Genomic DNA, 14,630 nt, shown 5'->3' on the forward strand with positions numbered 1-14,630 from the left:
TAACACTTTCATTGTACAGAAAGAGAGCAAAGAATTAGCTACATTATCAAAGAACATTATTACTGGGAGTTCATGCACTCTCAAAAACTCCCATTAAAATCACTGAAGCTGTTTACACTATGAAATGAATATATTCGTACAGACATCTGCACTTTGTTGTTTCTGAGGAGAGAATTCGCCAGAAAGAGGTATTCAGTCACTGGCATTTTAGCGATGACTCATCTGAACGCCTCTGATTGGTCAATGCATTCATAAGCTCAACAGAATCGTGTGTGATTGGTTATAATGCGCAGTGCTGTAAAAACGCCCCTGTCTCAGCGCCAGCTAGCCAGATTTTAATTTAGCAACTGATGATATGCACTGAACGATCTAATCACGCTGGTGTGATTGTATTAAATATAGAAAATATAAATCGGCTCTTTTTTGTCTTTTGGAAGATGCATTCAAAATCCACTTGGCTCAAAAATCAGATGGGGCACTTTGAATGGGCATGGCGCCTCTGGTCTCCACTCACTTTCTTGTATGGAATGACCAATACTGTCAGCTCTGCCTAATATATTTTGTGCACTGAGTGAGAAAGAAAATCATATACGGCTTTGAAACAACATGAAGTTGAGTAAACAATGACAGATTTTTAATTACTGAGTTAACCATCTCTCACAACTACTCCAGAATGTAATTAATTCACTATTTACAGCGATATCTGCAGGTTGAGCGAAATAAAGCGGCTGGCCCTTTAAGAGTGCTGTTACCCCAGTGTGGGTAACTGTTAAATGTAGTCAGGGGGTGGGTTTGAGACACGAGACGGTCGCATGTAGACGCGAGAGTAGTAAATCCGTTCATTCACAGCGAAGGGAAGAGTGCGGGGCAGCGGCGGAGATGGAAATCTGACTGAAGGGGCTAATAAAGAACGGATATGTTTTTCTATACTCAAGGAAAGCGAGAAAAGAATGTATTGCAAGTGAAATGAATCTTGGAGGAAGTAAGAGCGGCTGGGACGGACTGTGAGCATCACCTCTTATCTGTTACACTGACTCTTTATCTGTACAGATCAGCGCTCGAGCGCACAGGATGCGCACGGGACTATGGAGTATTTGTGATGCTCAGATTATCCTACCCAGTTTTTGTGTGTTTTAGGTCTAGTTTGTAAAGTTCTTCAATGTGACCGCCTGTTCAAACGCGTCTCCTCACACTTCAACCGGATTGTAGCGCTTTTGGGGTGGTTTTAAGGACTGTTTGTCCGGATAAAGGCGACTGAAGTGGACTTTATATCTGAGGGTGATGGAGTTTCGTAGGACTTTAGATGCGCTGCTCGTTGTGTTTGCCATCATCTGCTTGTCTCAAGGTAAGATGGAGAAAATACAACACGACAGATGAGGATTATTGATCGCAAAATATTGTGGAATAGTTGTCGACAAATTCTCTAGTGTTTTTAAACGAAATGGTGGTATTTCTGAGGTATTATCGTTGTTGCTACGGTGATAATGCACATAATTTATATAGATACAATAGCAGAACATTTTTTTATGTATTTTTGCAGTGTTTTTAATATTCAAACAGTCAACATATTTTGGTTGAGATGTTCTTCTTAAGCTATAGTAAAGTCAAACCACTTTTGATTGAATTACATAGCATCTCATGTGTCCTTAAAAGGCATATACCTTATGTATACAATGCTTTTAATGTAAACATTTGATTTATAGATGTATCATTAATACAAAGTGTTTATATATAAACATATGGGCAAAACAGTCCAGCTGACCCAGTTTATAGTAAATACTCACTTTAGGACAGATCAGACCTTGAATTTGACGATTCTCTTTTAGAGAGAGTGCATAATATGGAAAACTACACAGGGATATCTTCATTATTTAACTATTGTTCTCTGTTGCAAACTCTTTTTTTCCCCCTCTGTATTATGGGGTTTTAACCCTTACAGTCCCAAAGACCCCTCATCCAGACTCAGGGATGAAGTACAGGCCATTAATTAGAAATGTACAAATTATCAAAGAGTAAGAAATTCCATTAAAATGTAAGCTCTGTATTTTTATATATGTTATTTTGGACCCTCTAGTCTGCATTCAGTCCTGGCTGCAAACCCTGGCTCTGTAGAGCCACAATCTTGCATAGCTTAAATTGAATTGTGCTTAGATCAGTGGTATTGCTGGCAGTGCTGGCCAACAGAAGCTCTGTTTTATGGGGCAGTAAACATTGCCTCTGAGATCTGTCCTCCAATATAACCGCTGACAAAATCTGCCACTGAATCAAGGGCAGCACAGCCGCCAGACGAGGGATGAAATGACACGCAAAGCTTTTATTTAACTAGATCTATAGTCCAATCTAAATTGTGTTGTCAATACTGTGCTCTTCTTTTGTTTCATGAGCAGATCTGGTTAAACCAAAACCAATTCTGTTTTTTATAACAGGCTCAAAACCATCCAAAATGTGAGTCTGGATTAGTTCGGTGTAGCTGAATTTATCATTGTCCCGTTCTTTTCCCACACCTCTGACTTAATCCAGCTCAGGTATGTGGCGAGGGCCGCTTGCTATCTCCTCTCACCTTCTCACACCTGATAAGGGTTTTGAAAGAAAAGGCATTGAGTTACACTTCAACTTTTCATTTATAGCTGCCTGATCCTTTCTGAGTGTGATTGTTGTGTACTTGTTGTTTGTCTATGTTACGTTTGTAGGTCGAGGAGAACTTGTGTTTGCTCGGCTCCTTTTGAAGTCATTTTAACAGCCACAAACAACTGTTGGCTCTTCCTGGATTGTCCCCAAACATGCATTTAACGGCTGCCGGCCTTTGACTCGCTCTGTAATGACACCCTTTAAACCAGCAAGAACCTTAGTTTAAAATGAGAAAATTACTTGTAAGCGTAAGATTTCTTTTGTATTTTCAATTAACACACAAGGATCTTTAGCTGTTACATCCTATACTGTATAAGCATTTGATTGGCAGCATTTCAAACGCTCTGCGACTTTTTGCGTAAAGTGTGTCATTTAGGGTTTTCCCTCCATGCACGACAGCTTATTTTGATGTCTTGTGTCTCCAGGACTGTCGTCGCTCCTTAGATCAGAAGCGAAGCATGTTTGTGCGTGTGTGTATGAGAGGTGTGACTCAGAGAAGTCTGCGTCTCCTTCTCGCTCGCACAGTTACTCCCTGTCTCCTCTGTGTAAACAGTGTGCTGTCGAGAGGCTGTGAATAAGGAGGGAGATAAATGCCGCATCTCCTACTGAGAACGCTCTGATGTCTCAGTCTGATTTCTGTCCCGGCACATTCACGCTCTTTACTGTATCCTTGCCGGGAGACAAAACAGCTTTGCAATATCTTTCCAGCACTCTTTTGTTGTCGTCGAGATCTTACTTAAGAATTATTAAAGCTGCACCACAAATGTGCTTTTTAATGTGCTTTAAAAAGTGACACCTTTGATTAAAAACACATATTTCACTATGCAAGAGTGTAACTCATCTCCCAAAATAGCACGATTTTATCACCTCCTCTTTGTGGCAGCTTTTTAATTGGTCAAGTAAGGAAGCCAGGAACACATACGGCTTTGGTTTTATGAGTCTAGCGTTGACAGGAAGTCTGATTTGAACCCTAAAGACTTCGGCTCTGATGGCGTTGCTGTGTGGGGTGAATGGGGACGCAACACAATGCCTTGGCATCAATCTGTCCAACCTTGTGTCTCTGGCCGCAGATGAAGACAGTTTAATGGCCGTACGCATTAGTTCCAGTGGCTGTGGTGACCCTCAAAGCCATGTTCCAAATGGAAAGCTCTATACAGAGAACCAGAGAGGCCAAACTAAACTCTATGTGTGTTTATGACTAGTAGTTTCAAATATAATTTATTAGCTATTCAGATATCTTAAATATGCATCAGCAATTGTTTTATTGAAGTGGTAGCTTTCTTTACGTTTGCAGAACCGTTGAACAAATTGTGGAAACATGGATTGGAAAAGTGGCACAAGGATTAATTGGTTTAAGTAGAAATATTGTCAGGACATCTGTAAGTACATCATTCATTTCGATAGCTGTTGATAGGAAAAGTGTATAACCCACTTTTGACTCTCTTTGGTTGTTTTTTAAATGACTATAGATTGCATCTTTCATTAATGAATGACTTTTTCTATCTAGCACTCCAACCCTGACTACGTTCGATATTAAGCCTCCCTGTCAAGAAATATAACTGCCTCTGTATTTAATCAGAAAATTTCTCACCACCTTGATATTGACATGCCCTACAGCGGTGGTTCAGCGATTCTCTTTCCCATCCAATAACTCGATAGTAGTCAGTGCGGTTTATATCAACAATAATACAATAAAGATTGTTCATGGTTGTTTTCATGGGACCTTTCCAGTATGGGGCTTTTCACACAGTCGCAACCCCCCCCCCCCCATCATCCATCTATGTAAATGAAATAACAAAAAGAACAATACCTGCTTCATTTAGGAAGTGTGTATATATAGAGAATGTTTAAGTTTAAGATACCTTTAAATACCTATTAAGATAAGCTTGTTGAAGACTTTGGATAATTTCAAGTGGGTTCTGAGGTTTATCTGTGTGCCAATGTGTAGAAAGAAGCTGTGGGGCATTGCAGGGGCCACCTGCATGCCAAGGCGACATACCACTTACATACCCAGACGAAGAATCCTTAGTATCTGTAGGCCTGGAGCACAGTTCCCATGGCATGTGGCTCAGCCACTCTTTTAATTATCGGATCACTTTTGGGCAAAAAATTAAGATATTCCTCTTGATCCATGCCTTCTGACAAACAACACAGTATGACTGCTCATTATCAGGACCTGCTGAGCCTAGATTATCACACTCTCACACTGAGTAACAACGCACTCCAGCTCATAAACAGCTGGCTTGTGCTTTGAGTGTTTACATGGTGCAACTGTGTTGTCCTTGGAGAAACAGAGACCTCTGGTCTGTGTTTTATTCGCTCGGTTTAGTAGTTGATGCAAACAGACCTGGCTGATAGTGTATATAAGTGTGTGTTTGGGCACACTGTAAACAAAAGAGCCCGGGGCCGTGTGTGCTCTCTCATCATGAGCTCCCATTTAATGACTCGGTCTCTATCTGCATGGGCACTGCTATTAGATTACCTTCATTAACACACACTCCTTTCTCGTTCTCTTCCCTCCTGGCGCCTATGTTTATACACTTTCATGCTGTTAAACTTCGTTCCTTGCTCCTATTTGGCTTTGAGTCCCCGTTATCCTAATCAGTCGTGATCTTTGTGTTGTTTCAGTAAATAACAGTTGCTCGGTTCAGAGGGCTATTAGACATGGACATTACGTGCACGGTTGTTGTTTAATGGCCGTGTTGATCAAAATCGCAACTTGGCAGAGCTGGAATTGGTCCTTGAGTGCAATGCAAAGAATGTTGTGAATGTTTTTCCGTGCTGTCAATATACTTTGTCTTTGTCTCTGTCAGAGCGATTGAAGTGTTAACAGGCTGTTGTTTGTGTCTCCATAGACGTGTGGCAAGACTTTGATATTATCAGCTCTATTCTATGCCAAATAGTTTCTCTTACTGCAGGAATTTGCTGCATCCTTGTTGAAAATACCATGACAATAGTGACAGAAATGCCCTAGTTACCCAAAATAAGGCAAACGTGCTGCCTTAGGGAATTATCTTTTATCTCATATCAAACATTTGATGTTTTATATATATATATATATATATATATATATATATATATATATATATATAAAAAATTAAAAAATGTTACACTACCAAAGCATGAAAATCTGAAACTGCCATTGCACTCCCTAGCAGTGTATTATAGCATTCAGTTGACCTCATCTGAAATTTGTCATAATATTATATTCTGTTTTAAATCTAAAAATGGAAAGTAGTCTTATTAATTTGGCTGCTAAAGCTGTGCATTCACTTTGTCAGCATATGAATGCACAGCATTATTATGCAGTCCATTAATTACTTTTATTTAATATGCCTTTCTTAAGAAGAAAATTCTTCCCTCCCTACATGTCAGTCTTGTATCCAGCCATGCCAGAACTGCTTATGTTTATGACCGACCCAGTGAGTCATTCTTATGCAAAACACCCACCATCTCGACAAGCACCACTCGACTTAAATGTTAAACCTGTTAAATGTGTGAGTCACTAATTGAAAGCGATTCAGCTGTGTATTTCACCAGCGCAGTGCCATATGTTGCAGATCTTCAGAAACATTCACAGGTTAAGTCCAGCGCTAAGGGAAGCCTAGGGGTTTTCCTACCCCTTATTTTGGTCATTTCCTCCTGCAATCATCAGCCATCAAAGCAACAAGAACACATCCTGAATGTGATATGTTATCTTCTGGACCTCAGGGGGAGATATGCAGAGTTCCCACTGTTCTGGGAGTAGACAAATGTTGAATATAGGCATAATCATTGTCCCATTCGATGCATGCTTTCCCTGAGCATGTATTTAACATGAAGCCCGTCCGTACAGTGCCGACTACACCCTAGTCCTTTTCATCTCTCTCTGTTTGACTTTCAAAGATCCAGTTCATGAATAGTCAGGTCGGCTCTCGCTTGAAGGCCCCGGCCATTGAAGATTGAAAGAATTTTAAAGCGGCTATATTATTTTTGATGAGAAGAAAGTGACTTCAAAGACCTTTACACTTTGTTTTACCTTTTCACTGGAATTTGACCTGAAGCTGAAAAATGGCCGTCTTAAGGGATCAGGAGACGAGACGTCTTCTGAGGGAACTTCGCTTGTGCTTAAAAGCGACTGGTTTGAATAGCAGAAAAAAGATCAGGTTTGGCAAAACATCTAGATCTGCTGTACAGTCAGATTCCTCAGCCTGGAACTTCACTTCCTGCTAAATTTGTAGTTCAGTGTGGGCTTCATCTAGCAATGTTGGGGTCAAGCGGAAAGTGCCTGGTGGGATTAATCCAGCGGAACGTGGTACACCGCTAGGAGGACCAGGAAGCTGATGCTATCTCAACCAGTCGCGGTATGCTGGTCGCCCCAACCGGGCCACTTCCATTAGTGGGGCACTGAAGAGGTTCAGACAACACTGAGCAGCTGGACCGGAGCTCCACTGTCGCCACCATGCACAATTTATCTTTTATTCCCTACTACTTCCTCTATGGGACAAGTCGACGCCCCCTTGAGATATGCAATATGCCATTGACATGTATTCCAGATGTGTTTTTCTTTGGTGAGGAGAGTTTGAATTACAGGAGGTCAGGGAAAACAGACTGTGGTATTATTGTACTGCCTTCGGAGAGGGTTAGCAGAATCTGAATGAACCCGGGCGAATGTGTCTCAGAGTACTGATACATATCTGAGTATATGGCAACACAAAAAGACTGCTATTCCCAGAGAAGAGCAAAGGATTCCTTGCAGCCTGTACTAAAAATGCCCTCACACTAAAGGAATGAGCTAGTTTGGCAAGTCCAGGGTGACCGGGAGGTTATTTTTTACGCCTCAATGGCTTGATCACCTGGGGAAGCTCAGAGCTCAGTGTTGTTTGAGATCGCAGGGTTTAGGGTCAGCACTTAAAGAGATTCTCACTAACAGTTTGAACCATTGAAAGAATCATATTTACGTCCCCTCCTCTTTTCCACCAAGTCTTCTCTTGGGAATCCACAGAGGGATCAATACCTTCAGCTGAATGTTGCCTCTGCCCAGAAGAAGGTTCATTTGAAGTGCTGTTTATTTTGTGAAGTGAGAAGGTCCTTAAAGCAATGGAGTGGCTAGATGAGCCTTCATGTGAAGATAAGATCTGATGTGTCAGGAAGACCCATTTGCACCATTCTAAAGATTAAGGATTGGGTTGGGTTATATATCACAAAGTGTTTTGTGCAGTAAGTAGGAATATCTATCTATCTACTAACCAGTACCCTTTGCATTCATGTTAAATCCCCTGTATACAAGTATACTATTTTAACAAAGGTAGTATTTAATCTCTTTGAACAACATTAAAGCTCATGTTATGGACACACAGCCCCTGAACCCACAATGGTACGCATACTTTGTTTTGCTAAGGCCCCGTGACTCGATGCTGTCTCTTCCTGTTGGAATGAGAAATCCTCTTCATCCCCTGCAGTAAACACAACATCTTTTGCTGTTTCTTAAGCAGGAAGCACATAAGCATCTCTTGCCGCAACCCCTAAAGGTGTCAGGTTGCTCTGTAGAAGCTGTCATGGAATTTCTGCGCTTGCCACTGCGCTTAATCCATCCCGGTTCCCACCTCGCAGGGTTAATCCAGGCAGAAACACGCTCGTCCCAGAGGAAAACAGCAGCCCTACAGTGTAATTTCCTTTGTGACCAGCTTCACTTTGTCCTCTCACCGTCAGGAGCCGCAGGAGTAAAGAGCGTAGCTTTATGACCCCGGGTTTGTGTTCTTTCTCAAGAGCCCTTTTGTTTGTAAATGCAAAAAAACTGATCGGTTAAGAAAGAATGTCGGAAGGAACACCCCCCACTTCTTAATTTAACTTAGGGTAATGAATGCACATTTGCAAATCAATTCCCAGATTCCAGTGAAACAAGGATGGGTGAGGTTGTAAAATAATCAACTATTTAAGGGGGGCGGGAAGCCACTTAAAAGAATTGCAGATGAGAATTGGGATAAAGAAAGTTGGCCATTTTTGTCTTTGTTGTTAAACTTTGTGCTTTGAGCATAAAAGCTTTGTGCTTTTATGTAATAATGAAGTTTGACATTCTGAAAAATTATTTTAGATGTCAGAGTTCTTCTGGATCTAGTCTTATTCATCTAAGATGAATAAGACAAAAAAATATGCTTTTGTTCCAGATTTTATACAAATTTTGTCCTGCGCTGATAATTCCTCCTGCATTTTAATTTGCGCTTCGTTAGAAGTACTTAATTCATCTTTCTTCTTGTGCCCTCCAGGTTTTCACACATATTTCAAGGGATGGAGACAATTATTAGATCGACATCTGACCTTTCCTTGTACGGTTGTCATGGAGATCCTTTAGCATTGACACCTTCTCTTGGAAGATTCTGAATATTTGCATATGTCGCTGCACTTGCTGTTTGTGAAAATTTCCCAGAGCATGTCTTGTTACTGCAACATAGCTTGCATCATCTGTCTTTGTTTAGCTGGGCCGTGTTTAGAGATCTTATTTCCTCCCCACAACACTAGATATATATTCTTAATGCTAAAAGCCCCTTAGGATTGATCAGAAGGATAGCCAGATGCATGTATTTCCTCCCAGAGCCGACCCTTCTCCCCCCTCTTCCTTCACATAACAAGGTCAAACCCCTATTACAGTACAAGGGCTTGATACCTTTAGGAGTTGTAGTTGCAGCACCTCCCTTTATGCCCGAATCAATCTAACTGCTAGAACCATCACTAGTGTGTCACACAGTGAGATTGCCACTTGTATGGGTTCTTCCAGATAGGATAGCTCTAATTTCAGCAGCATTTATTGGATGTAATCCTTAACAGCTGGGCTGAAGTTGTGCTACTGATGTAGCATAGAATTAGCCTAGATTTTTGTGCTTAAGTATTTTGAAAAATTAAAAATTTAAGAATGCTCCATTTTTATTCTATTAAATTTGCCACACCTTGCAAGAATTTTTATCTATCTGTCTATCTGTCTGTCTGTCTGTCTATCGTAATATAGATTTCTTTTCTAGTTAAAATAATAGTTATATTCCATTTTTGTAGATTTTCATTGTACTTTGTTCAAATTTGAATATTGTTTTTGAAGGTTAAAAGTTAAAGGTCTCTATGAGATTCCCAATATATGACTCAGGTTCCCCCTGTAACTTTATGATGTGCTATGTGAAAATCATAGCTGAAGTCTGATCACTTGAAATGTAATCCTTAACAAGCCGCATGGTATCATTCATGTCTGTAGTACAGAAGTAGCCTACTTGAAAAAGAGTGACTTGCCTTGACGAGCACCAATAATAATGAATGCAGGCAAGATTATCTCACTCGGCGACCAAAAATCAAAGCACTTCCCACAATTCACAGTGGAGCCAAGCAGCCTTTTGTGACGAGGTTATTAAAATTATATCACCTTTGTTCTGCCTTATTCACTTCCTTATTTGAGCACTTCTTTCCTACCTTGCCAGAACCAGAGACATTTTAATGTTCGTTTCCAAGCGTTGTTATATAAAAGATGCTCTTGGAGATGTGTTATCTGCTTCAGAAGGCCCTTAAAGTGTTTCTCAGAAGGTTGATTTTTCTCTCACAGGGTGTGAGACCACAGAGTTCCTTAGAGTTGTCAAAATCCCCCAAACGCCCATCATGGGACTTGTTGTTTTTAAGTAGCAGTTCTAGCACCTCATAATGGGCGACTGGTCTAGAAAACTCAGAAAGCTCAGGGAGAACAATTAATCAGCTTTTCCAGATGCTGTTTTCCTCTTCTATATGCACAGTCAGTCATTCTCTTAGACTGTCCCAAGTCCCCCTGGTCTTCTCGAGGTCATATTTAGGTGAGATAGCTTCCACTTTGGTAGGCGTTTAGCTCAGTCTTTACTTTCCATCTCTTTCCCTGCTTTACATCTCCTCAGTGGCAGGTCTGGAGTGTTTGGTCTGTTTTATTTATAAGCCTGTTCTTGGATTCTTACCCCACTGTTTCTCCTCCACCTCCTGCCAACCGCAGTCTGTTCAGCAGTCCATAAGTGTCCGCTAAAAGCTATTAGCCAAACCCTGGCGGTCTCCGCTCCCTTAACCCAGCGGGGCCATGGGGCTTTTTGTTTTGAAAGAGTGGAAGGGCAACAGTTCTGGGGATTCAGAGGTGAACACAAAGCTTGCGGTTTGGCCTTTGCCGTCTCTTGTGGATGGAGTCCAATGTACTACTACTGTAAGGTCATTGTGTCATGTTATTCATGGCTGGGGTAAAGTGGTTGGGAAATGGGTTTGTTTTAAGTTGCATTAGTCTTTGGCCCAGGGGGTTTTATCCACTTTACTGAATATGAAGTAATAAAGCAAGGTCAAGCTTTGCAGATTTGAATGGTAAGAAATAATCCTTAAAAGCACTATTTTTAATTCCACGTTGCTGGTGTAAACCGAGGACTGTTAGATTAGAGTTTATCTCCATGTGCGAGAAATGCATTACTGTGTTTTCCTCATAATCCTGTGTAACTTTTTGTGTATTTTGAGATGGTGATGGACGTTTCCCCAGGGTGATGTCTCTGTAGCTTTTTGTTAGAGCTATCACACGTGATTCATTTCCAACTGAAAGATATTTTCACCATCCCTCACTCTGACTGCTGGAAATCACAGTCTCTCTCCTGTCACGAATTTTAAACCCCAGTATAATTGTTGCCGCCGGGATTGGTAATTATTTCCAAAATCACCATGCACAATGACTCACTTTCATCCCCAGATATCTCCTGATGGCTGAAATTCCCCGGTCTTGTTGAGAATCAGTTTGTGGTGTTGTTATTCATCCGTAATTGTCCCACCACCTCACTGTCATTCAAATTGGGAGAGAGAAAAGCAATTTCAAAGCTTTCTGAAAGCCTACCTGAATTACCATACCACCAGTTTCTCCTTAACCCCCCCAACAACTGTGTGAAACAAAAAACCCTTGGCAGTCAGCATGAATTCATATGCGCCTTAAAACAGAAGACAAATTATATACATACATATCCCAGCATTCCAGCTACAGCGGGATTGAAATGTATTTCTGTTTTCTTTGATAGCTGTTGAATTTAGAACATGTAATTTTCATGCCAGTTTATGACATGCATATGAGCAATACATATGTATAACTTCTTAATTTTACCTAGCTGAGTATTGGCAGAAATTGTATTTTACATCCTTGTCAACAGTGACATGAATCATCAGCTTGCAAAGATGGCATTGGTAAAGCAGGTGCTGGATCCAAGACTGTGCATCTTATTGGCTAACTTCCAACTGGAATTAAGAGCTGTTTTTGGTGTAAAGTGAGAATTTATGCACTTGCGTGCACACAGTTAAGCATTGCTACCTTGACAATGCAGCCTGTTCATTATCATAATAAAATACAGTCAGTCAAACATATGGAAAATAACACACTGCTCAGTTTAAATATGTAGTAGCCTAAAATCTGTGTCGTTAAGCGTTATCACTGTATCGATGTGATGTTATGCAAAACATTTTGTTTTATGTGAATATTGGAACGCAAGTGAAGTACATAATAAATAATATTTTATATTCAAATACATTGCGAATATGGAAACATTTGATTTTGTGTCAAATGAGAGACCCAGCGTTTCGTTTTAGCCTAAATGAATTCGTTTTGGCTTGTTGTTTATATAGCTATATCTTCTTATATTTTTAATTCTTGTTCTTTTCTAAATACTGTTAAACTGAAAGGATTTCTTGTGGAGTGAGGGGAACTAGAATAGCCTAGCTATGTTTACAGAGTTTATTATAATGTTTGTAAACATTTCGTGTCGGCATTAGGCCTGTTTCTGAGTGAAATAATAAAATGCGACTTATAGGCCTACGCAACTTATGTTTTTTTCCTCTGAAAAACATTTTTTTTTTTATACGTATAGCGTGTTTTAACCATGCAGCAAACCTTTTAAAATATTTTGATAAATTACAAAAAAAATAAATTATAAATGACTTTTTAAACCGTTTAACTGATTGGATTAATCGGTCAAAATTCTTATGGTTAAAATGAGCATCCCTAATTTATATCATTTATAATGTTACATAAAATTGCATATGTACAATATGGAATTATTTTACATTTATCATGATATTTTACTATTATTTAATTTTATTTAATTTTTCCACTCGTCACTTTTTCTTTCTTATATGTCTTGATAAGACATGAGAGGAAGTATATAAAGAATCATACAAATATATATGTAAAAAAAATGCTGAATGAAATTGCTGTTAATAAAATTGAATCGAATTGCATATTGAATTTGCAAAAACTGTCAAATTAGAAAGCAGTGAATCATGAATCAAAAAGATGCACAACTGTACTTTTATTGCTTGTTGCACTGAGTCTCATCTGGGGTTACACTTTATTTTAAGTTGTCCTTGTTACAGTGTAATTATATATTTAAAGTATTGAGTACTATTAATTACCTATATGTACTATATGATTAGGGTTTGGTTTAGGGTTATTTGCATGTAATTATGCATCATTTATTGTTGTTATTATTGTATTAAGTACAGGTAACGTAACAAGGACATCTTAAAATAAAGTGTTACCGCATCTAGTTAAGACATTCTGTTATTGCAGTTGTTTTTATACCAAATTATTTAAATTGCATGTAATGCAAATAGTGACCACCGATTCTCTCTTATAGGATCTCGGCCGAGGTTGGAAGATGCCGCGCCACGGATTGTCGAACACCCCTCAGACCTCATTGTTTCCAAGGGCGAGCCCGCCACGTTGAACTGTAAGGCCGAAGGTCGGCCTACCCCTATGGTGGAGTGGTACAAAGATGGCGAGAGAGTCGAAACGGACCGTGAGGATCCACGCTCCCACCGCATGCTCCTCCCCAGTGGTTCCCTCTTCTTCCTCCGAATCGTTCACGGAAGACGCAGCAAGCCTGACGAAGGAGTGTATGTGTGCGTAGCGAGAAATTACTTGGGCGAGGCCGTCAGCCGTAATGCCTCTTTGGAGGTCGCAAGTAAGTCGGCTCATTTGTACTCTGATCCTTGCATCACGCTCTCTTCCTCAATCTCTCCGACTGCAAATTTCTGCAGTGCTCATCTTTTTTCTGCCGCTTCTATAAAGCTTTCCCATTTTGTCCTGCTCTCCTCATCTTTTTCCCTTCTCCTCCATCTCCACTTGATCTTGTTTAGTCTTCCACTCGCTGCGGCGGCCCATAACCATCGCCCTGGATGGAGTGAAGCACTGAGGTCATTGTTAGTTTTAGAGGAGGTAATCTGATTTGTGGTATTAATGTAGATGGATGATAGCTGGTATTCGAGATAAATTTAACCCCAGAAATAGCCAAGAGAGGAGTGTAATGCTGGCGGCTTCCAGGTGACAGATGTTAGCTTAAAAAAATTCACCAGCGTCCCAGTGTTTCTCATGGAATGGCTCCAGGTTTTAACAGCAGGGCTTCCCATATCCAATACACTCTAATTAAATGCTGATGGCACTATTTGATTTCGGTCATTAGATTATCGCCAATTTCATTACGCTTCCGTAATGTTATGTTTTTGTCATGCGACCTCAGAGCTTTCTGATACAGAATCGTTTCTAGGTGGCCTGCAGACCTTAAATGGTATCGTCAAAGGACAGATCCCTCACCTGCTCGAGTATTTCACCATCTGCTCTGAGATATCAGCGAGTCCCCATGTTCTGGTACCACTTTGAAAGAATAGCACCATTCTCACACAATTCAAAGCCAGAACGCAGATTCGGTCTCCAGCTACTCATAAATCCTGTCTATTAAATTCCTCTTCCATGCATTCTTATTGCAAAACGCTTCAAAACCCAAAGCATTTACAATTTACTCGCACTCTGCTATCTAATTAGGATCTGAACCTCCCCGTTGAGCTGCAATATCTTTATTTAAAAGGGAAAGCAAAGAAACTGTATTACTTTTGATCTCTTCAGGATTGATTTGAAGTTGGTGCAGCTCTCCAAAGCTGCAAATAACGGTTATTTGCTGCATGATAAGATTTATTCTCATTCTCAACAAGCGTTTTCAGATTGAATTTCTTTTCAG

General features: G+C 40.2%; 1 protein-coding gene across 1 annotated transcript in view; it reads left to right on the forward strand.

Moving 5' to 3' along the window:
- Nucleotides 1–1,281: 1,281 nt before the first annotated feature.
- LOC306864178 (roundabout homolog 2-like) overlaps nt 1,282–14,630 on the forward strand; it is a gene marked incomplete at its 5' end in the record, with an annotated part of 75,831 nt that continues 62,482 nt past the window's right edge. Inside the window, 2 exons of the mRNA XM_079407939.1 lie at nt 1,282–1,345; nt 13,254–13,580. Of these exons, the coding sequence (XP_079264065.1) occupies nt 1,282–1,345; nt 13,254–13,580 (391 nt within the window). The remainder of the gene's footprint in view (nt 1,346–13,253; nt 13,581–14,630) is intronic.

The sequence above is a fragment of the Barbus barbus genome, assembly GCF_936440315.1.
Source record: "Barbus barbus genome assembly, chromosome: 45".
NCBI classification, from domain to species: domain Eukaryota; kingdom Metazoa; phylum Chordata; class Actinopteri; order Cypriniformes; family Cyprinidae; genus Barbus; species Barbus barbus.